This window comes from Emys orbicularis, chromosome 3 (assembly GCF_028017835.1).
Source record: "Emys orbicularis isolate rEmyOrb1 chromosome 3, rEmyOrb1.hap1, whole genome shotgun sequence".
Lineage (NCBI taxonomy): Eukaryota > Metazoa > Chordata > Testudines > Emydidae > Emys > Emys orbicularis.
In genome coordinates, this window is record NC_088685.1 from 33,865,538 (window position 1) to 33,887,957 (window position 22,420).

General features: G+C 41.6%; 1 protein-coding gene across 2 annotated transcripts; it reads left to right on the forward strand.

Annotated features, from left to right (window-relative positions):
* The first annotated feature begins 79 nt into the window (after positions 1 to 79).
* ITGB1BP1 (integrin subunit beta 1 binding protein 1) lies at positions 80 to 15,996 on the forward strand. Of its 2 annotated transcripts, XM_065401275.1 has the most exons (7): positions 80 to 173; positions 4,751 to 4,852; positions 7,052 to 7,130; positions 8,925 to 9,061; positions 10,128 to 10,220; positions 11,656 to 11,805; positions 15,522 to 15,996. In XM_065401275.1, the coding sequence occupies exons 2-7, from the start codon at positions 4,781 to 4,783 to the stop codon at positions 15,591 to 15,593; spliced, it is 603 nt and encodes a 200-aa protein (XP_065257347.1). In that variant the 5' UTR covers positions 80 to 173; positions 4,751 to 4,780; the 3' UTR covers positions 15,594 to 15,996. The 2 variants fall into 2 exon arrangements, with proteins under 2 accessions (XP_065257347.1, XP_065257348.1); XM_065401276.1 differs by lacking the exon at positions 11,656 to 11,805.
* The last annotated feature ends 6,424 nt before the right edge of the window (positions 15,997 to 22,420 follow it).

Genomic DNA, 22,420 nt, shown 5'->3' on the forward strand with positions numbered 1-22,420 from the left:
CACCTTCCGCCCCCCGCTTCCGGGGAGCCGGGCCGCCCACACTCCCTGTTACGGCGCCTGCGCGCGGGCGGGGCCCGACAGACGCGCGTTCCCGGGGCAGGGAGTGTGGAGGAGCCGTGCTGGGTCCTGGGCGGAAGGCGAGTCCCCGGCGGGTACCGAACCCAGCCGTTGCGGTGAGGAGCGCGTGCCCTGCCTGCCGGCGCGGCCCCATCCTCGTTCCGGGTGGCGCCGGGTCCTGAGGCGGGATGGGGATGAGGGGACTTCAGCGCTGGGAGGTCTCTGAGGTGGAGGGATCCGTGGCAGGACGGGGGTGGGGCTGGGGGGATCCCAGTGCTGGGACGTGCCTGGGGTGGAGGGATCCGTGGCAGGACCGGGGTGGGGCTGGGGCTGGGGGGATCCCAGTGCTGGGACGTGCCTGGGGTGGAGGGATCCGTGGCAGGACGGGGATGGGGCTGGGGGGATCCCAGTGCTGGGACGTGCCTGGGGTGGAGGGATCCGTGGCAGGACGGGGGGGATCCCAGTGCTGGGACGTGCCTGGGGTGGAGGGGCCCGTGGCAGGACGGGGGGGTGGGGACCCCAGCCCTGGGGTGTCAGTTCCCCATCTTTCTTGTTTCTTAAGGAGCCAGTCTGGAGTCAGATACCTTGACAGTGAGCACCATGTAAATACCTAGACAGACAGAAGTGACTGAAGCCCCGATAGGCTCTCAGGTGCACCTGGTAACTGCTTTTTGTGCTGTTCATGAGCAGGGCCTGAGGTTTTGTCTCTTTGTGCCAAATTCCAGCCACTCATATCTAGGTTTGGCAAAATTTGATATTTGTTCATTTATAATTTAGATGGGTAGTTTGCTGTTTATTGTAAGCATTTTAAAGATTTTTATCAATTAAAATTTTGCACAAAATTGTGTTTTAAGCTTTCCCCCCCTATTTTTATTTAAGTTTTCACATTTGGGGGGAAAACATGGGGGGGTGTCAGACTATGGAGTCGTCAGTCAGTAATTAATGACAGTAGACATTGAGATTCAGAAAGTTAAAGCTTTACAGCCATTGATACAAATTGTCAGCATCACATGTCAAAATATACAAAGTAAATATCCTTAAATCAAACTCTAATAAGTTCTCAAGTAACATTTGTCTTACTTTGTAAATTTCAGTTATTGATGGAAATAGTTTTTGTCCATTTGTGTGTGTGCGTGGTGAAATTGACATTTATCAACATTTACCAATAAAAATCTAATCTTTCTATGTCTACTCCATCCTTCACTGTGGGTAATAAAATATTATCAAATTGGGTTGGATGTGCAAAGAACTGAAATGGTGCATGAGGTGCAGAGCTTTCTCTTTCCTGAACACTATGGTTGTTCACTAAGTAAGGCCACTTAAAGAAACACTATGGTTGTTCACTAAGTAAGGCCACTTATTCTTGTTTTCACTATAAATATATCTATTATCAAAGATCAGAGATTCAATGATAGTGAATAAGAATATGGAAACAAATGGCTACATGTAAAAGAAAATCATAGATTTTCTGGAGACTAAACTTAACTAACAAGTTAACCTCCTGTCTAAGGAAATTTATCTCACACAAAGTTCTTTCCACTGTTTTCAGTCAAGCCTCATTGAGACCCCCCTTTCATGAAGTAAAATTTACTGTCCATTTACTTCCTGGGTGAAGGATGACAGGGTGTCTTCTTTGACCCCCAAATATATTAGAGCAAATCTTTAATATGCACCTCAAGATAGGGTTCTTACCTCCTCTTTGCTTCTATCTGTTACTTTTCTATCAAGTTTTTACAGTCCTCATTAGCATTCAGTTCAAACTGGTGAGAAAAGATCCATTGTCAGTTATACAATAGTACATTTACATATAAGCAGCCAGCTAGATAAACTTTTTTTTTCTACGGCCAGGTTTACACTAAAAAGTTAACCTTGCTCAGGGGTGTGAAAAATGCATTTTTTTTTTTTTAAAATGGAGATATACCTATCTCATAGAACTGGGAGGGACCCTGAAAGGTCATCAAGTCCAGCCCCCTGCCTTCACTAGCAGGACCAAGTACTGATTTTTGCCCCAGATCCCTAAGTGCCCCCTTCAAGGATTGAACTCACAACCCTGGGTTTAGCAGGCTAATGCTCAAACCACTGAGCTATCCCTCCCCCCATTTATAAATGTGAAGGACTTTTTTCCTGCCGAAATTTACTAAACATAAATGAACAGTTAGTGAAATTATTTAGGTCTAAAGCAAGTTACTGTAAGTAGTGTTGTCAGATCTCTTGATTTTATCACAAGTCTCCTTTTAAAGAATAGTAGGAATTAATTTCAATTAGGGAGTATAAACGTCCCTTTAGCGATGTAGTTAAGCCAACCTAACACCTGGTGTAGACAGCGCTAGATTTACGGAAAAATTCATCTGTTGATTTAGCTACTACCTCTGGTCTGTAGTGGGTGGCTACACTGAGGCCTGGTCTACACTGAAAAATTACATTGGCATAACTATGGCTCTCAGGAGTGTGAAAAATCCACACCCGAGTGGCATAGTTAAACCCTAAATCCCCATGGAGACAGCACTAGGTCAATGGAAGAGTTCATCCATCAATCTAGCTACAGCCTCTTGGGGAGGGGGACCACCTGCACCTATGGGAGAATCCCTTCAGTCACTGAAGTGCTAAGCAGCTCCGATGTAGCCTTTTAACGGTAGACAGGCCATGAAGTGCTACAGCTGTGCAGGGGTGGCCAAACTTATTGACCCTCCAAGCCGCATATGACAATCTTCAGAAGTTTGAGACTTGGGGCTTCAGCCCCGTGGGAGGCGTCTGCTGGGGCTGAGGGCTTCAGCCCCACTCCTGCTGAAGCCCCAAGACTCCCTTCCCCGCTGGGCAGAAGCCCCTACCGCACCACCTCTCTGCAAGGCAGAGGTTGCCATCCCCCCACCCCCAATCTGGTAGGTGGAGAATGAGGGGTGGGGGTCTCCATGAGCCACACTTTAACTGTAAAAGAGCTGCTTGTCACTGGCAAGCCACAGTTTGGCCACCCCTGCACTATAGGGCTTGAGGGTAGACGAAGCCTGACAGAAAACCTGTTTTTCACCTTTGCTGGTGGTCAGTCCCTAGCTATCTTGTAATTTTCAGTGTATATACAGAACTCCTTATGTAACATCCACACATGATTTTTGCAATATAGATGACTGTTGTGACACCACCTTGTATTTGAGACCTCACGTGATGCTCCTTGGTGAACTAGAATATGTAAGCCAGACCCAGGAGATCCCTGTAACGCCTCTGCATCCCTTGTTTGTCCTTTGCCAGTTGGCACTAAGAGCTTCCCGGGTCACAGACAGTCATTCTAAACTTACAGTTTTAGCCTAGTGATTCAGTTAGTTACAATCACTAAAGGGCACGGACCTGTCATTTTTACTTGTGGTAAAGTGTCCTGTGCCCTTCACGTGCTATATAAATAATGACACTCGTGTGCTTACATTAGTGGGACTGCATCCAAGTTTTCACCTTTTTTAATTTTGTTGCTCACAAACAAAGTGCGGTACAGGCTCAAGATCAAATATACTGGGCTGTTTGTTTAGAGGCCAATTGGGAAATCAAATGGGGTTGCCTAAGCTTACTTAATGAAACTTGCACCTAAACTTTATCTTCCCTGATGCCGATTTTATTGGCAAACTGATTTTGATCTTTCTCCCTCTCTCTCCTCTACTCTTGATGACTTTGGAGATGTCTAGTCCTCCTCATCTGCCTGTTACTGCTTGCAAGTTCCTTTAATTTACCACAATAAAGCCTAATTATATAGCATGGGAAGTAGGCCATTTTTCTGGTTCATGTAATGTGATGCTCCTTCTTTGGGGCCTATAATAGGTCCAGAGAGTGTTTTTCCCTAATTCTGTCCAAAGAAACAAGGTTTAACGACCCTGTACAGTACAGTTAACTTCCCCTGCCTCCCAGATGAAGAGATGTAGTTGGTGTTAGGTCAGAGATAGACAACAGTTCTGCTTCATAAGTTCTCAGTCAGCCTCATGTCTCTTTATAAAGTAAGTCCTTTGGTTCTCAAGCCTCAGGAGAAGCTTAAGAGGTTGAATATAAGACTATAATAGTGAAGACTACCTCTGATTTTATGCTGCTGTATGGCTTCGGGCAAATCACTTAACCTCTCTTCCTGAATTTCCGTATCTATAAGAATAGAAAGGATTTTAACTTTGCTACTTTACTTTACATGTTCTGTTAATTAGTTACCTCACAAGGCTGTTGTAAGAATCAATTTTTTAATGTGTGTAAAGTAGCAAAGTTAAAATCCTTCCTTTTCTTATAGATGGGGAAATTCAGGAAGAGAGGTTAAGTGATTTTCCCGAAGCCATACACAAGTGGCACAGTCATAAGAAATAGATTCATATTCCCAGTCCCATCCTCAGAATCATTAGTCTAGTGGTCCCCAACCGTTCTCCACTTTACACACAAAGCCCACCATGTTTTTTTGGCAGGGACTCCTACTCTTAATGAAAAAAGAACAGGAGTACTTGTGGCACCTTAGAGACTAACAAATGTATTAGAGCATAAGCTTTCGTGGGCTACAACCCACTTCTTCGGATGCTGTAGCCCACGAAAGCTTATGCTCTAATAAATTTGTTAGGCTCTAAGGTGCCACAAGTACTCCTGTTCTTTTTGTGGATACAGACTAACACGGCTGCTACTCTGAAACCTACTCTTAATGGTGTAATGTGACAGGTTTTCTTTTTAATTCTCCTTCCTTTAGCATTTTCTTTGATCCAATTATGGTGAAAAAATGTTCAGAAAAGGGAAAAAACGACACAGCAGCAGCAGCTCCCAAAGCAGTGAAATCAGTACTAAAAGCAAGGTAAGCTGAATTGGGGGTATAGTATGTTTGTGGGACAGTTTCATTTGCTGTGAACTAACAGTTTGCAGAGAGCTTGGGAACTGGGACTCCTAGCACTTCCAGTCTCCTTGGCAGCTAGCCAGGTGTACAGGATTGTTTCTGGTGGAATGTAGTCAAAAATCAAACCATCTCCATGAAATGTTTTAATTTCAATACATTGGCAAATTGACAAAAATGTTACATTTCTCTGACCAGCTCTAATCAGAAACCTTTACTGGAATTAAAGCGTTATCAGGTACAGGTTAAGGTATGTTATTCCTTAAGAACTCAACCCCTTCCCCCCCTTTTTTTCTGGCTTTCAAGAGGGACGTTTATACTCCCTAACTGAAATTAATTCCTACTATTCTTTAAAAGGAAAGAGATGCCAATGTAGAAGCATTACTGTTTCAGAACTAGAATGCATCTGCACAAAGACAAATCATTGTTTTAATTAGAGATGACAGGTCAGTCAGCTGACTGATACAATATTTATACATGTTGAACTTATGTTGCCCTTTTAATAATAGTTTTAAATTTGGGTGATAGATTAAATTATGAGAGTCTTAGGGAGATCTGCATTCTAAAAGTCATTTCGATTGTCAGAGTTAATCTGAATTTCTTTTATGAAATATTTGACCTTTTTTGACCAATAAAGTAATATTCCAAGTCAAATGACTAATTAAGGGGATTTTAGATTGTAAGTCCCTCAGAGTTTGGACTGCATCTTTATTTGTCATGTACAGCATCAAGCACACTGATGCTTAATAAATAGTAAATGTTGATAGTTGACTGCCTTGCTGTGGCTGGTTTAATAGAGTCTTTAATATGATCATGATGTTTGCGGAAATAAACATCTTGTTTGCTTTTTTTTGACTGTGAAATCAAACAATATCAGAATTAGTTTTCAGTTGTAAGTAGCATGCTGTCCTTCCATCATACAAGCATAAATCCCATTGATGTTGAGTTAGGAGTCTACTTAGAGACTACTTCAACACCAACAGAACATGACAAAGAAGTTGTACAAAAAAATATACTTAGTGCTTTTTGTAATGTTGAAGTATTAGTTACTTAGGTTCAGAGGAGAGCTATGAGAATGACTAAGGATTGGAAAACATGTCATAGTGAAAGACTCAAGGAGCTCAGTCTATTTAACTTAACAAAGAGAGAAAGTCAAGGGTTGATCTGATCACTGTTTGTACATTTTGTTTTTGTGAACAAAAATTTGATAATGGGCTCTTCAATCTAGTCAACCAAGATATAACAAGATCCAGTGGCTGGAAGTTGAAGCTAGACAAAGTCAGACTAGGGAAAATGTACAAATTCTTAATAGTGAGGGTAATTAGCTATTGGAACAATTTACCAGGATTATAGATTTTCAAACACTGGCAGTTTTAAAATCAAGATTGAATGTTTTTATAAAGGAAACACTCTAGTTCAAACAGGAATTATTTGGGAGAATTTCCATAGCCTGTATTACACAGGTGGTCATTTTAGATGATCACAGTGGTTCCTTCTGGCCTTATAATCTATGAATCTTTCAAGAACCTCTAAGCTAGCCGTTAAAAGTGAGAATGAGCTTGATTCTTCAGAACAAGCTAGCCAAATCAAAAAACTTCTCTTTATTTTATACAATATTTCTAAAATATTTCTTTCCTATCTTAAAGCGTAAGTCCTCTGAGCTAATAGGTACATTCTGTCAGATAGCTGGTGAATGATGACTTAAATCTTGTAGGGTTTCTGACATGGTTGGCATTTTTTAATGTAAATCTCATTGCAAAAAGGTCATGTTATATCAAATATTAGTGAGAAACATGCACTTGTCAGTTTCCTAAAGGTTAAGATATTCAATGTAAGGAAAGAGACAGTGGACATAACTTTTTAAAGTTCATTTTCTCTGCCCTTTCTTCCATCTCTCCTCTCCCTGTTTCAAAAACGTTTGAAAGCTTTTGAGAGATCCTTGTACAGTTTACATTGGTGTAAATAAGTCAGACTGATACTCTTTCAAGTTTTATTATATTAATCCTTTGGAGAAGTATGACTTTTTTGGTCATGTTTCAAATAGCGCCAGACCATAAAAGTTAGAAGATTATAATGAAGTATGTAGGAGCAGAAAATCTGAAGATAAATTAACATTTTCAATAATTAACTGACATTTTTATATTTTTTTCCCCTTATAACTAGTCTGTTGACTCTAGTCTTGGTGGACTTTCCAGATCTAGTACTGTCGCTAGTCTAGATACAGACTCCACTAAAAGTTCAGGTATGTAACCAGTGCTGAGACAGACTTGCTTGAAGATGGATTAATTTTATAAAACGTGTGATTGTGTGCAAGAGTTGGGAGAAGGGAAGAGGTGAGAAAGTGTAAGTTCACATTGTGTGAATGATGCTTTACACATTTACATGTAGTCAGTTGAGGGCAAACCTATTAGATGGCCCACTTACTAGCACATGAGCTACTGCAGTCTAAAATAGAAAGTGATCTTTGGGACTAGAAATGCCAAGAAGGTATACAGAAGTTCAGAGGGAGGTGTAGCAGGACTGTGGAAGGCAAAGGAGGGGAAGGAAACAGGTGCAATGGTAGGGATTGGTTTGAAACAACAGGGTATTGTAGCAGAGCCTCGTGGTTCCTGCCTCTGTTCTGGTCTACAAACTACTCAGAGACCCTTGTGCTGGTCCAACACCTTGTGCAGTTTATTTACAAATGGAGTCCCACCAGCTTCATAACATATACAGCTCCTATAACAAGCAGAGGAAAGCAATCTCTCTCTCCCCTTACTGCCTGCTTCCCCCTTTCCATTTCCGTCCAGGGTAGGGTGACCACATGTCCCGATTTTATAGGGACAGTCCTGATATTTGGGGCTTTGTCTTATATAGGTGCCTATTATCCCCCACCCCCTGTCCCGATTGTTCACACATGCTGTCTGGTCACCCTAGTCCTGTGCCTTTTTGTGGGCTCTGGCTAATGGCTTAATTAGCCTTTCTGCCCTGCCCCACACACAAATTAGATACAGCTCTGTATAGTCAGCTCCATTCAGCCTTGCTTGATTGGAGCTGCTGTGAACAAAGTGCTGACTCAGCCTTTCTGGCCTAGCACTTGGTCACAGGTATGTATGCTACCAGGGATGTGTTGTTGAGAGGAAAGAAGTTTCAGGCTTAGATCCAAAGCCCTATGAGGTCTAAGAGCATTTCCATAGACTTACTGGGCTTTGGATAAAGCCCTCAGCCCAGAGAACTGGCTTCTCATTGTGTTTCAGTGATTATGCATATAATGAAGAAAGTGGAAATACTTAGTGCCTGTATTCACAAAATGTTTAACATGATACTACAATTCCAAAAAGAACATTCACCTCTCTGAAGGCAAAATAGTAATTCTGTGTCAAATGTGTTCCCCAGAGTCTGCGTCTACATATGCCACAGTAAAAAGCTGGCTGTGTCCACACTGCAGTGTGTAACTATATCTGTCAGTGAAAGGCTCTGGCAGAGAGACGGCAGCAGGGAAAAGCTTCTGCAGCTCCCTGCTGCCAGAGACTTTCACTGCAATTGGTTTCACTTTATAATTCTTGTGTGTACCAGCTAAATGCTCCACTCTTGGGTCTCAACATGGCTGGGGGATGTATAAATCCAAACAAAAATTCTTGTTTTGTAAGCTATGGTTAGCTCTTGTACATTTAAAAAAAAAAATCTTGGGTTTAAGTTGCCCAACTTTTCTGTTAGAGTAGACCATACTTTACAATAGACTCATGTCATCATATTTTGCTCTGTACCAAAGACCATTCTGTGGTAGCACACTAAAGAATCATCCCATCAGAAGTCAAGGAAAGATGAGGTTAGTATACTATGAACAAAATAACACAAGAGTGTTAGGTATCTTTGCTACCCTTCTTGTTTCATAATTGTTTCAGTGGGGAGATCCAGTGTTTGAGCCAAGGGAGCAAAAGATTATTCAAAATTAATAGATTAAAAAAGACCAAAGAGACTTTCCAACACCAAAGGAACAATAGACGTTACTGCTTAAGTAGAACAGTTCTTTGAATTTACAGTTCTTTTGTTCTAGGACAAAGCAACAGTAATTCAGATACCTGTGCAGAATTTAGAGTTAAATATGTTGGTGCCATTGAAAAATTGAAACTTGATGAGAGCAAGAGTCTGGAGGGGCCATTGGACTTGATAAATTTCATAGATGTGGCACAGGTAAGTCTTTATAATGAGAGACAAAACATATACAAATACATCAAAACATTTTAAACCAATATGTTTCTTCCTACTGTGTATTTATCATATGATCAGATAGATGTCTTACTTCTGAAGTGCCTTACAGTAAATTATTTGTACAGTTTATTAAAGCATGCATCCTTCATGCTGAGAGCTCAACTGCCGCCAAGCTACCTCCTGGTTAGTAGTTGAAGGGTATACTTCAGAAAAACAAATTGCTACTGCAGAAAGCAGTGTTGTTGACGCAGAAGCCTGAGGCATGATTGAACAAATATCATCAGGGGTTTGCTGGTGGCAGAAAGCTACAATTCCAGAGAGTCTGTCTCCAGTCCTTGTGGCAGTATCCATGAAAGAAGACTACTTATGCCAACATTTCTCAACAACAGAGAGGAAATTTTCAGCTGAGGAATAAAAGCGAGAGCCTGACCACTCATGGCCATTTATAATTCCATTGTGTTAAGCTAGAATCTAGCTCACTCTCAGAGCTATGCTGATCTTTGTAGTGTCAAAAGGAATAAAAACAAAAAAGCTTTTATTAAAAAAAAATGGTCAGGGTTCCTTTGCAAGCTCAATACTTGAATTCCTAAATGCCAGTTTGTATTATAGAAATTAGATATTGCAAGTATAGCATACCTGCTGGTAGCACTCATAGCCATATACAAAAGTGTTCCTAATGTTGCACAAGCATTGCCAATAGCAGCATCAGTGCACCAAGATGTAGCAACTATCAACATTCCTCTGCCTGCACTGTTTGTCCCTGAAACAGTACACTGCTAGTGTAGCTGGGCCATAGAACAAACACAAAGGAAAGGACTGTAAGAAACCTCATTCTCCATAAAAAGTTCCCTTCCCAATCCTGAATAACTAAAAAAACCGTAGTGTTTAAAGAAGAAAACCGCTTTGTGGGGAACAGCCCCATTAATGGTAATATTCCAGTAGTCTGAAATAAAATTAGAACAGAGAAAATGCAGGTTTTGTAATGAATATCTTCATTATTTATGCCCTTCTCTGTACACTTAACACTTTTTTTTGTTTCCCTCCAAAGCAAGACGGAAAGTTACCTTTTGTTCCAGCTGAAGAAGAGTTCATTATGGGAGTTTCCAAGTACGGTATTAAAGTCTCAACATCTGATCAGTATGTAAGTGTGTCTTTTCTTAAAGGGCTTTATTTGGTGGAAGTTGGATGGTGGGCAACTCTGGAATAGGCATTTATCAGTGCCCTGATGAGTTTGCAGTGAAAGGACACTGGATGACCCAGTAATTATTTTCCATTTCAAAACTTCTGATTTTCTGATCTCAGAGTAAGACTCCAGTTTTTGTTTTTAACCTGAAACAGAGGGACAGGAGGTTCTTGCCTTTCTAGCAAAACTGCCTCAGATCTTCTCTTCGGAATGTAGTCTGTCTCTCCTCCTCGTGCATGGGTGACTTGGGGTTCTTGGTCCTCCAGCCAAAGCAAGAGTCTTCTCCTTCAGGGGCAAGTGAGAATCCCAAACAAAAAGCCCTCCCTGGGTTTAGTAATTTTTATCCTGATGGTGGTTCTCTTGCCCTCTGGTAAAAGTCTCTAACCATGATGACCAAGACTGATCCATCAGATTCAATATTTTCTGGATTATAAATTCGATTCCTTTCCCCCCCCCACTAGGGTCTGTCTTAGTCTTCACTGGATAAGGCGGTACGGAAGGGGGGGATGGTCTTCCACCCTCATAAATCCCATCTTTCAGCCCCTAAACAAGAGCACTTGTCTACTCCAGGCCTCAAGCCTTTTGTCACCTTTGTTGAAAGTACATAGAGAGCCTTATCTCTGTCTAATTTTAAAGTCTTTTATCCATCCCTCTGCTGGCTTCAGCCTGAAAGCATGAGACAAGCTGACAGACATCCATGATTAAGCCAGCTTGTGCTGGCTCGTTCTGTGATATTGCATTACATACTCTTTAGACAAGTTCTGGCCTCTGAACGTCACCCTTTGACATCAATTTGTATTTTATTTAGACCACTTAGCAGCTATAACTCCTTCATAAAGATCCAGCTACAATGTAGACAATGCAGAGATAGATTCTTAATTTATTCTAAAAACTATTCTAGTTTAATAGTCTGAGTCTAAAGCTCCATCATCATTTATAGCAACCAAAAATGTTCTTAGATATGTAAGAATGGGATAGATAGGGACATTTTCCCTGTCCTGAACAGCTTCAAATCTAACTAAAAGAATGTACTGACAAACAGCAGAGGGATACAAGATATTCCCTCCCCCTACCCCCACGGCAAATTTGTGCATTGTATCTTGGTCCTGTGCTAAACTGCTACTAGTTTGGTTATTTGTTGTTTTTAATCTTTACCTATTGCCCTCATTTAAAGATTCAAAATGTTATGGGGGTAATCTAAGGAAATGTTACCAGTGACAATGGGAGGGTTTGTCTTCTGTAAACAAGTGCACAGAGTGAGAGACTGAGCATTCCGTTCTAAAGAATACTAAGGATTTTGTAAAAGGCAACTTGCGTAGTAGTGAAAGCATGCAGAAAATTTCAATATCTGTGCCCAGTTTTAGAATAACTTTAATTTGCCATATGGTTGTAGGATGTTTTACATAGACATGCTCTGTATTTAATTGTGCGGATGGTCTGCTACGACGACGGTCTGGGAGCAGGAAAGAGTTTATTGGCTTTGAAGACGACAGATGCAAGTTATGAAGAATACAGTCTCTGGGTGTATCAGTGTAATAGTCTGGTAAGAATTCATGTTTACGGTTCTTAATTTAGGTACCAATACATTCTGATGTCTAACTTCATTACCTTCAAGCTTCATACTTAGAACATGGTATTTTTAACAGCACAGAAACCCAGTGGTGACAGCCCAGGTGTAGCGCCTCTTGCATAATCACAGCCTTCTGGCAGCTGAAGGGTTAACTGGTTTCACAGAGAATAAATGGCTCCACATTTAAGGGGAAAAAATCATAGAATGCACTGGATTAACTTTGTTTGAGAATCACTACCTTTACTGCTCTAAAATTACAAAGGTATCATGTGACCAGCCTTTTCCTTAGTTCTTTAGGTAGCATCCCTTGGAATATGCTATTCTCCCATCCTTATGGCTAATAGCTGTACTTCCTAAAAATAAGTAAAAAAGGATGTACTGGCAACAAAGGGAGTTGTGCCCAGTTGTCTTCAACTGGTAAAATGTTGACTATAACATGAGGAACTTCTAGGCAAAAACCTATTTAAATCAGTGAAGCAATTATATTGTAGCAGATGACGCCCAATCTGCTGTGCTACTGCGCCTGACCACTGATAACACTGGTCTACAATTTTTGAGAAGTCGTCTGCTTCAGAGATAAAATATGCTATTTATTATGTATTTTGATGTGCTGAATTCAAATATGACAATTAAAACAACTGATTGGCTACTGTTTCTAAGATATTTAAGTTTTTACATTTTATGTCTATGTATATTGTGTGGATAGTAGAGTTTTAATCATAAATTGTAAACCTAGGTCTTTTCATGTGTTTATGGTTGCTTTACATGATAATATTTCACCTGTCCTGTTTATGTAACACTTCAAAAATCAGCAAAAGGGTTATATAAATCAAATTTATTATGAAACAAAAGGCAAAAAACTATTATGTACATAGTTTAGTCCTATTCAGAGTCTACTCGGCGCTTCTTGGCTTGTCTCTTGTATTCATTAAATGGAGCATCTCTTGTCACTGTCCAGCAATAGTCTGCAAGCATTGATGGGCTCCATTTGCCCTGATAGCGTTTCTCCATTGTTGCAATGTCCTGGTGAAATCGCTCGCCGTGCTCGTCGCTCACTGCTCCGCAGTTCGGTGGAAAAAAATTGAGATGAGAGTGCAAAAAATGTATCTTTAGTGACATGTTGCAACCAAGGCTTTTGTATGCCTTGAGGAGGTTTTCCACCAACAACCTGTAGTTGTCTGCCTTGTTGTTTCCGAGAAAATTTATTGCCACTAACTGGAAGGCTTTCCATGCCGTCTTTTCCTTGCCACGCAGTGCATGGTCAAATGCATCATCTCGAAGAAGTTCACGAATCTGAGGACCAACAAAGACACCTTCCTTTATCTTAGCTTCACTTAACCTTGGAAATTTTCCACAGAGGTACTTGAAAGCTGCTTGTGTTTTGTCAATGGCCTTGACAAAGTTCTTCATCAGACCCAGCTTGATGTGTAAGGGTGGTAACAAAATCTTCCTTGATTCAACAAGTGGTGGATGCTGAACACTTTTCCTCCCAGGCTCCAATGACTGTCGGAGTGGCCAATCTTTCTTGATGTAGTGGGAATCTCTTGCACGACTATCCCATTCGCAGAGAAAACAGCAGTACTTTGTGTATCCAGTCTGCAGACCAAGCAAGAGAGCAACAACCTTCAAATCGCCACAAAGCTGCCACTGATGTTGGTCATAGTTTATGCACCTCAAAAGTTGTTTCATGTTGTCATAGGTTTCCTTCATCTGGACTGCATGACCAACTGGAATTGATGGCAAAACATTGCCATTATGCAGTAAAACAGCTTTAAGACTCGTCTTCGATGAATCAATGAACAGTCTCCACTCATCTGGATCGTGAACGCTGTTGAGGGCTGCCATCACACCATCGATGTTGTTGCAGGCTACAAGATCACCTTCCATGAAGAAGAATGGGACAAGATCCTTTTGACGGTCACGGAACATGGAAACCCTAACATCACCTGCCAGGAGATTCCACTGCTGTAGTCTGGAGCCTAACAGCTCTGCCTTACTCTTGGGTAGTTCCAAATTCCTGACAAGGTCATTCAGTTCACCTTGTGTTATGAGATGTGGTTCAGAGGAGGAGGATGGGAGAAAATGTGGGTCCTGTGACATTGATGGTTCAGGACCAGAAGTTTCATCCTCTTCCTCTTCCTCGTCTGACTCAAGTGAGAATGATTCTGGTGCATCAGGAACCGGCAGTCCTTCTCCGTGGGGTACTGGGCGTATAGCTGATGGAATGTTTGGATAATGCACAGTCCACTTTTTCTTCTTTGACGCACCTTTCCCAACTGGAGGCACCATGCAGAAGTAACAATTGCTGGTATGATCTGTTGGCTCTCTCCAAATCATTGGCACTGCAAAAGGCATAGATTTCCTTTTCCTGTTCAACCACTGGCGAAGATTTGTTGCACAAGTGTTGCAGCATATGCGTGGGGCCCACCTCTTGTCCTGATCTCCAATTTTGCAGCCAAAATAAAGGTGATAGGCTTTCTTAACCATAGTGGTTATACTGCGCTTTTGTGATGCAAAAGTCACTTCACCACAAACATAGCAGAAGTTATCTGCACTGTTCACACAAGTACGAGGCATCTCTACTCACTTTGGCTAAACAGAAATGTGTCCCTTTGCAAACTCAAACACTGACAAATAAGAGAGCACGACACTGTATGACTTCTAGAGCTGATATAGGGCAATTTGTTCAGCAGAGTGATGTAAGCTTCGTTATGATTGCATCAGCCATGACTTGTAGGAATAACATGATGCAATTCATATCATGTATGACGCAATACCAGCTTCAGATTGCATCATTCATTGTTTTGCCTAAAAAGCAAGTACTGTCCAAACCCAGTCATAGATTTATTCATAGATCCAGTCAAAGATGTATTTTAGTCATTTCTAGTTTAAATTGAGATCCCTTCCCTTTATAACTCACTTATCCTCCGCCATTCCCAAGTCAAGGGTCGTATATACTGACCCAATAGCATATCTTGAAAACTAGAGCCAATCAACAATTTTAAGCATCATTTTCGTTCTCAGTGACCCAGAATTAGTAAAGTTTGACTACATTTATTTCAGAAGCATTTTGGCTGTAGAGCAGTGTAAAGATAGCGGTTAGAGAGCGCTCCACTTTGTACATGCAAATACAACAGCCTCTTTCCCTCTCCATGTTAGCCCTGCTGGAGGAACAGAGCAATCATATCAGTGGCACTATGCATTCAGGCTACAGTCAGGCAGTTGATCGCCTTCTGTGGTATATTAAGGAAAGCAGGAGATGAGATAGTGCTAGAGTATCATGGTAGTTTATGCTTTCTAGTCTCCATGCTGCCAACTCTTCAGATGGTTTGGCAAAGGCATAAGGGAGCAAGTGGAGTAACTTTAGGATGCTGGTTACACCCTATAAACAGATAATAACTAAAAATTCTGTCTTTTTTTCACACCAAAGTTAATTTAAAACAGATGTCTGCAGGCATGATTGCAAACAATAGAATTTTACACACAGCTCTCCTGTTTCATTCTGTATAAGCGCTGAAAACATTATGTAGATCATGTTCTGCTTGAATTTTAATAGATGGGAGTTTTTGCTGAAATACTACATCATGTAATAGCCAGAGCACTTAGGTAAATGCTAGTGAAAATGTAACTGTCAATACATTATGTTTTTGAGTATGATTAACAGATTTTTATTGTGTTACACAATGCAGGAACAAGCACAAGCTATTTGCAAAGTGTTATCAACAGCCTTTGACTCAGTTTTAACATCAGAGAAGTCTTGAATTTCTGCAGCTGTGTGTCATGGTACAGTATAAGAACCCTTCATGCTGGAAGGAAGTACTGCTCCCCTTTGTGACTATAGGCACTGACCAAGCATTTCAGAATGGAATAAGGGTGAGCCTTTAACTGCTTGAAGAAGGATCATTAACACTGTGCAAAAGGAGAACAATAGAACTTTGTAAATAGGACAGAAGTTATTTTGATATTTACCCTGGTGACAATTGGAAACCCACAACCCAACCAAGACTTACCTGAAGAAGTCATTGCAGAGTATCGCTGATCTTACATTTCAATTCATATAAAACCATGATCAGTTCATTTTATACTGCACATGAAGTTTGTACCAAATAGTGTTTTTTACATGAATGTAAATATTGCAGGACTGCAAAATAAAAGTTGGACACTTTCCTCAAATACTGTCTATGAAACTGTCAAAGCATTGAGGGCATCTTTGTTTACATAACACAACAGCAGTAGTCAAATGGGAATGTGCAAATGCTTATGAGACTTGACTTATCTGCATATCAGAGGTTGTATGTTGCTCTGGATTACAGTGGGGGCTTATGCAGACTTATTGTAACGTGACATGACATCTTGATTTTTGTGTGGGGCTGTGTCAAAAGCATAACTTTCTCATAAGCAAATTAGAGAAATATAGTCTAGATGAAATTCCTGTAAAGTTGGTGCAAAACCATATTCAGAGTAGTTATCTGTCAAACTGGGAGGATGTGACGCAAAAGATTTTGTGCTGCTCTAGTCTGTTTTTTAAGCACAGCACTGAAAGCATCGCTTTGCCACCATTAACTGAAAATAGGGGGAAAACTGAAATAAAATTAATTAGATTGGTAAAAATAGGGTGGCAACAGTAGATTTTAACTTACGCATCTTAATGTTAACAGTTGCATACATATTGAATAGATGAGCTAACTGTTTACAGTTTAAGAGTTTGGTAATTTGGTGTGTGTAGAATGTTAGCACACACCCAAGGAGAGGGAGTTGGCTGTTTAAGCAATCTGGTCTATCACTAGTATGTTGGCAGGCAGATGTGGACTGAGGTTAAGAAAAGGTCACTCCAATACTACACATAGGGGTCAGTCAGGCATGCTCAATCCAAAACTTAAGTGTGGGTCACCAGACCATAATACTAAGACTAGTTGTGTAACAGCTTTGATTGACAGATTTAGCAGTTGTGATTGGTCTAAATATGAACCAATCAGAGAGGGTTTAAAGGTGATTGGCAGATAGAGTATGCTAATAACAGGACTGGGAAACAAGCAGTCTAAAAGGGTATAATGCAGAGGTGGGCAAACTATGGCCCAAGGGCCACATCTGGCCAACCAGATGTTTTAATCCAGCCCTTGAGCTCCCGCCAGGAAGTGGGGTCTGGGGCTTGCCCCACTCTGGAGCTCCAGCTAGGGAGTGGGGTCGGGGTCTTGTTCCACTCCGCACAGCTCCTGGAAGCAGCGGCACATCCCCCCCTCTGGCTCCTACGCGTAGGGGCAGCCAGGGGGCTCTGCATGCTGCCCCCGCAGCGCCCATTGGCCGGGAACTGCAGCCAATGTGGGCTTCAGGGGCGACGCCTGCGGACGGGGCAGCACGCAGAGCCGCCTGGCCACACCTCCACGTAGGAGCCAGAGCGGGGACATGCTGCTGTTTCTGGGAGCTGCTTGAGGTAAGCGCCACCTGGAGCCTGCCTCCCTCCCTCCGAACCCCTCGATCTCAGCCCAAAGCACCATCAACCCCACATCCCCAGCTGGAGCCCTCTTGCACCTCACCCCCCAATTTCATGAGCTTTCATGGCCCGCCATACAATTTCCAGACCCAGATGTGGCCCTCAGGCCAAAAAGTTTGCCCAACCCTGGTCTAGTGGCTGGTAAAAATGAATGAAAGGCAGAGAGTCAGCAGGCAAGAGTCAGTTGGTCGGTCTGTTGAGCACACTAGGAGCAGGAGAAGGAGGAAGCAGAAGTAACAGTAGCAGCAGCGAGGCAGCTGGGACAGAGCAGAAAAGGATCCTGACCGAGCAGAGGGAGAGAAGACTACGGAGAGTAAGCATGCTAGCTATAGTGTAAGATATAGACTAGAAATAGGATTAATGAGCCTGTGTTCATGATAATAAAGATGTGTGTCTGTGTTATGAATGTTACATTGTTCTGTATGTATAAGGTTTAAGATTGTTGTCAGTAACTGCAGGTGACTAAATCACTGCATGCAGAACACAGCCACTTAGTATTGCTCTCACTATATGTTTATGGTTTGGGTACTTTTAACCTGTGCTTAAGGGATTTAAGTTTGTTTTGATTTATGTTTAGATCAATCTTCCCTGATTATTTAGTGTAACTAATTGTAAGAAAATACTTTGTTTTGAAAGCATATTGCCTGGGTGTCTGTCCAAGGGTAAACAGATCTGGTCTGTTCTGGGGAATTTCCTGAAGAGCATGGGGAGATCCTTGGTAAACCCTGGCAATTCTACTAGGGCAGGCCCCTTCCTTTCACCTTGCAGGAACAGATTAATAGGTTAACATGTGGGGAACCCCGAAGTAAGCAATAGGAGAGCTATTCTGGGATCCCAGAGTCTGTGCTTGGGGTAACAGATGGATGTAGTGGGGATCTGTTCTGGGTCTGGTATTTTTCAACATTTCTATTAATGACTTTGATAAAGGAGTGGAGAATGCTCAGAAAATTTGCAGATGACACACAAGCTAGGAGGGGTTGCAAGCACTTTGGAGGACAGGATTAGAATTCAAAATGACCTGGAGAATTGGTCTAACACATCAAAAAGATGAAATTCAATAAAAACCAAAGTACTTCGTGTTAGGAAGGACAAAATCAAATGCACAACTAGAAATCGGAATAACTGGGTAGGTAATAGTATAGCTGAAAAGGATTTGGAGGTTATAAAGAATCACTAATTGAATGAGTGAATAATGTGATGCAGTTGCAAAAAAAGCTAATCTCTCTGGGGCATTGTCATGGGGTTCACTCACTGCTGGTGGTGGTGCCTCCTCCTGGCCATCCTGGGGATTAGCTCCAGCCAGGCATTGCGCCCTCCTCTGGCCGTCTCTCTCCTATCCCTCTCTTGCTCCAAGACCTTGAGCCTCTTCTTTGTGACTTGGCCTTCTGGCCAGGTCACTACATGGTTCCCCTTTCCACGGAGGAGTGTAAAAAAGTCTTTCCTAGAGAAAATCATCCCAGGTACTCTCCTCAGTGGCTGGTAGGGGAACCTCGGCCTGTACTCAAGGCTCCAACTCAGGAGCCCTGCAGTTAGCAGCCAAGGCCTGCACCGCTATTCCTTGCTGCAATTCCCAAGCCTTCTCCTAACTTCCCCCCTCTGGGTTTGCTAGTCTCCCAACTACCTCCTCCTACAGAGCAACTGTGGGCTATCCTCAGTAGGCCCAACACACCTCCCTCCTCCCAAGGAGTGACTGCAGCCTGCCTTCCTGCAGCCCCCATCTGTACTCAGCTCCTGGGCTTTATACAGCCCCTCCTGTTCCTGCCCAGCTGGGCCTCATTTAATAAACCCCTGCACCCTAGCTTTTCCTGCAGGTGCAGCCTGGGGAGTTAATTGGCCCACCTCACCAACTTAACTCCTTCCAATCCTGTATGGGGTGAACACCCTATCACAGGCATATTAATAGGAGTGTAATACATAAGGCTATGATTTAATCACGGGTATTTATAATAAAAATTTAGTAAAAGTCATGGACAGGTCACGGGCAAGAAACAAAAAAATCACGGCCCCATGACCTGTCCATGACATACCATAAATACCCGATTGAATCTGAGGGCGAGTGGGTGCTGCCAGGGGAGCCCTGGGGGATCTGCTGCTTGGGGGAGTGGGGGGGGTGAAGGAGTCCTGGGGTGCCAGCAGCTGCTCTGGCCACCCTGTGGACAGCTGTTCACGCGGTCCCCGGAGCCAGCTGCATTGGCCACTGCTCAGGCAATCCCTGGGGCCAGCTGCCCATGGCCACCAGAGCCGGGGCCACTCCAGCAGTGGCTGGTGCAAGTGACTGCAGGGCTGCCCGAGCAGCTGGTTGCCAGAGCTGCTCCAGGAGTAGCTGGTGTGGCTGTCCCCAGGGCTGCCTGAGCAGCTGGCCCTGGGGTCAGCCACACGGGCTGCTGCAGAAGGAGCCCATGTCATATGTAAGAAAAAGGAACTAATTGTCATGCTGGCCTCAGCTGAAGTATTCTGTCCAGTTCCGGGTGCCACATGTTAGGAAAGAGCTGAACAATTTGGAGAGCGTCTAGGTCAGTGGTTTTCAACCGTTTTTCATTTGCAGACCTCAAAAATAATTTCAAATGGAGATGCAGACCCCTTTGGAAATTCAACCCGTAGTCCGGGGACCCCTACCATAGAAGTTTTAGATTGAACAGAATTCAACTATAAATGTTGTACATGCTCAGCCCTGCATTTGACGCAGTGAGAGAAAGGGCACTAAAGGGTTCTATGGGAACAACAATACTGTCGGGTTTTGACCTGTAGGTGGAGGTATTCACATACTTTGGTTGATCAGAAAAATGGAACCCCTTTTTTGGGATCTGAAACTTTATTTTCAGTCAACTCTCATCGACAGCTTAGACATAGTCTGCAGACCCCCAGGGGTCCATAGGCCACAGGTTGAAAAGCACTGGTACAGAGAGCTTCAAAAAAATGCTAGATGGTTTAGAAAACTTGACCTATGTGGAAAGATTAAAAAAAATTGAGCATGTTTATTCCCGAGAAACTAAGAATGAGGAGGGGCTTGTTAAGTCTTCATATATGCTCAGGGCTGTTATAAAGAGGATAGTGATCAATTGATCTTTAGGTCCACTGAAGCTTAATCTGCAGCATGGGTAGTTAAGCACTGGACTAGGCTTCCAAAGGAGGTTGTGGAATCCACCTCATAGGAAGTTTTTAAGAACATGTTGGACAGACACCAGCAGGGATGGTCTAGGTTTACTTGGTCCTGCCTCAGCTCAGAGATCTGGACCTGATGACTTCTGATGGTCCCTTCCAGCCCTAAATATCTGATTATAAGTGCAAGTACAAACAAACCTCAAATGAGCAAACAATTCTGGAGCAGCTATCATTTTACATTTTTGAAACAAACATTGCTTAAATTGCACAAAATCAAATAAGGAAAATAGTCAGTTGATTTTAAAAGTAGTTTTATTTTTCCAGTCATTGGACTGGTTAATGAGAGTCAATTTATTAATCATGCTCTAATTATAAATCACTGCATCCAGAACATCGAAAATAAGAGTTGATTTAGGTTATACAATATATACAGTTGCTCTGCAACCAAACAAAATCAAACAACTGAATTGAATATTATACATCTCAAATACCATTCTAAGCTGCATTTTAAATGTCAACTGCTCCTTTTAAAAACAATTAACAGCAACCTACTAATCTGCCTAGTAACAGATTTTTGAATCATGATCTCTTGAAGTCAGCTTTGATGAAAAATGGCATGAAACATGCCAAAATCTTGGAGCTAAAGTTAAGTAACTTTTTAATTATAAATATATATCTACAGTCTGTTCAGAATCTCTTCTGCAATTTTCTTCTCCCAGAGGAGCAAATATTGAGAGAGCATACTGTTGAAACCGGGGACAAATTTTAGTCACAGAATTTCTTCATTCGACAGTAAGATCTTAGTTACCAACACCACAGTGCCATTAAATTATATTCTGAAAAATTACTTGTTTCCCATCAAATGTACTAATTAACATGATTAAGTTTTGAAAGTTTGCACACTTTCTAGTGTAGCTGAAGTTAAATTTGCATCAATGTTTATATAGGATGTAATTGATGCCAGATAATCAAGACTGATTGCAGGCTGTTATAGATGCTACAAGATTTTGTGTTTAAAAATACTGTACATAGAAGTGAACTGTGCAAAATAATATGCCCATTTCCTTTCTAGACTCTACCAAGGAATAGAAACATACAAAATAGAGTCTCAAAAAAACAAACTGAACATATCAGTAAGTGAATAAAACTGTAGTGCTAAACTATTACTAATATCACATATATTTTACTGGGAACTTTGAAAATGCAGGCTAATTAGCTTCAAAACTTGCAACAAAGTATCCTGAAACATTCCAGTTTGTTCCATTTATAATGCAGCAACAGCTTCTCGAAGAAATGACAGGTTGTCTATCAATTGTACCATTTTAAGAAAGGTTATGTAAAGGTGAGATCAACAGCTTTACTGTTCCAGCATTAATGCCACATAATTTTTCTCAGTATAAACATTGTATTGGCCTTTTTCATTCCTGTTACAACACTGAGGCCAACAGACACCATTTGTCAGAGATTCAAAGTTCTCTTGATAAATCTAGAGATACAATAGTCACAAAACATGTGATCAAAGCCAATGTGACCTAGACATTTATTTCTAATCCTATGCTATCAGTTTTTTCCTGTAGCATAAACAAAAGAACCAGTACGATATCACAATATACAAACATCAAGATGACGCTGGATCTCTATTGATGTTTTGTAGTATTCCATCAATCAACTGGGAATTATGAATGGCCTAGTCTTTTGTTCACAAAATAGTAAACAAGTTTAACAGTGTAGCTACCATAGATGTGGGTATATTATATAAATACAGAGTGAGTTAGCAAACTAGTATTTAATTATTTGCAAGTTAGTGGCACACTTTAAAAAAAATTTGTATGTAATAGGACATAACTGATGCATACTTGTGAGTTTTCAGATATTTATCCTTATCCAGTAATTTAAATGTTCCACTAAAGATATTCTTTGTGTATGAACATATCACTGTGATCAAGAAAATTCAAGAATACAAAGTCTAAACACCATAAGGAAACAGTTTTAAGA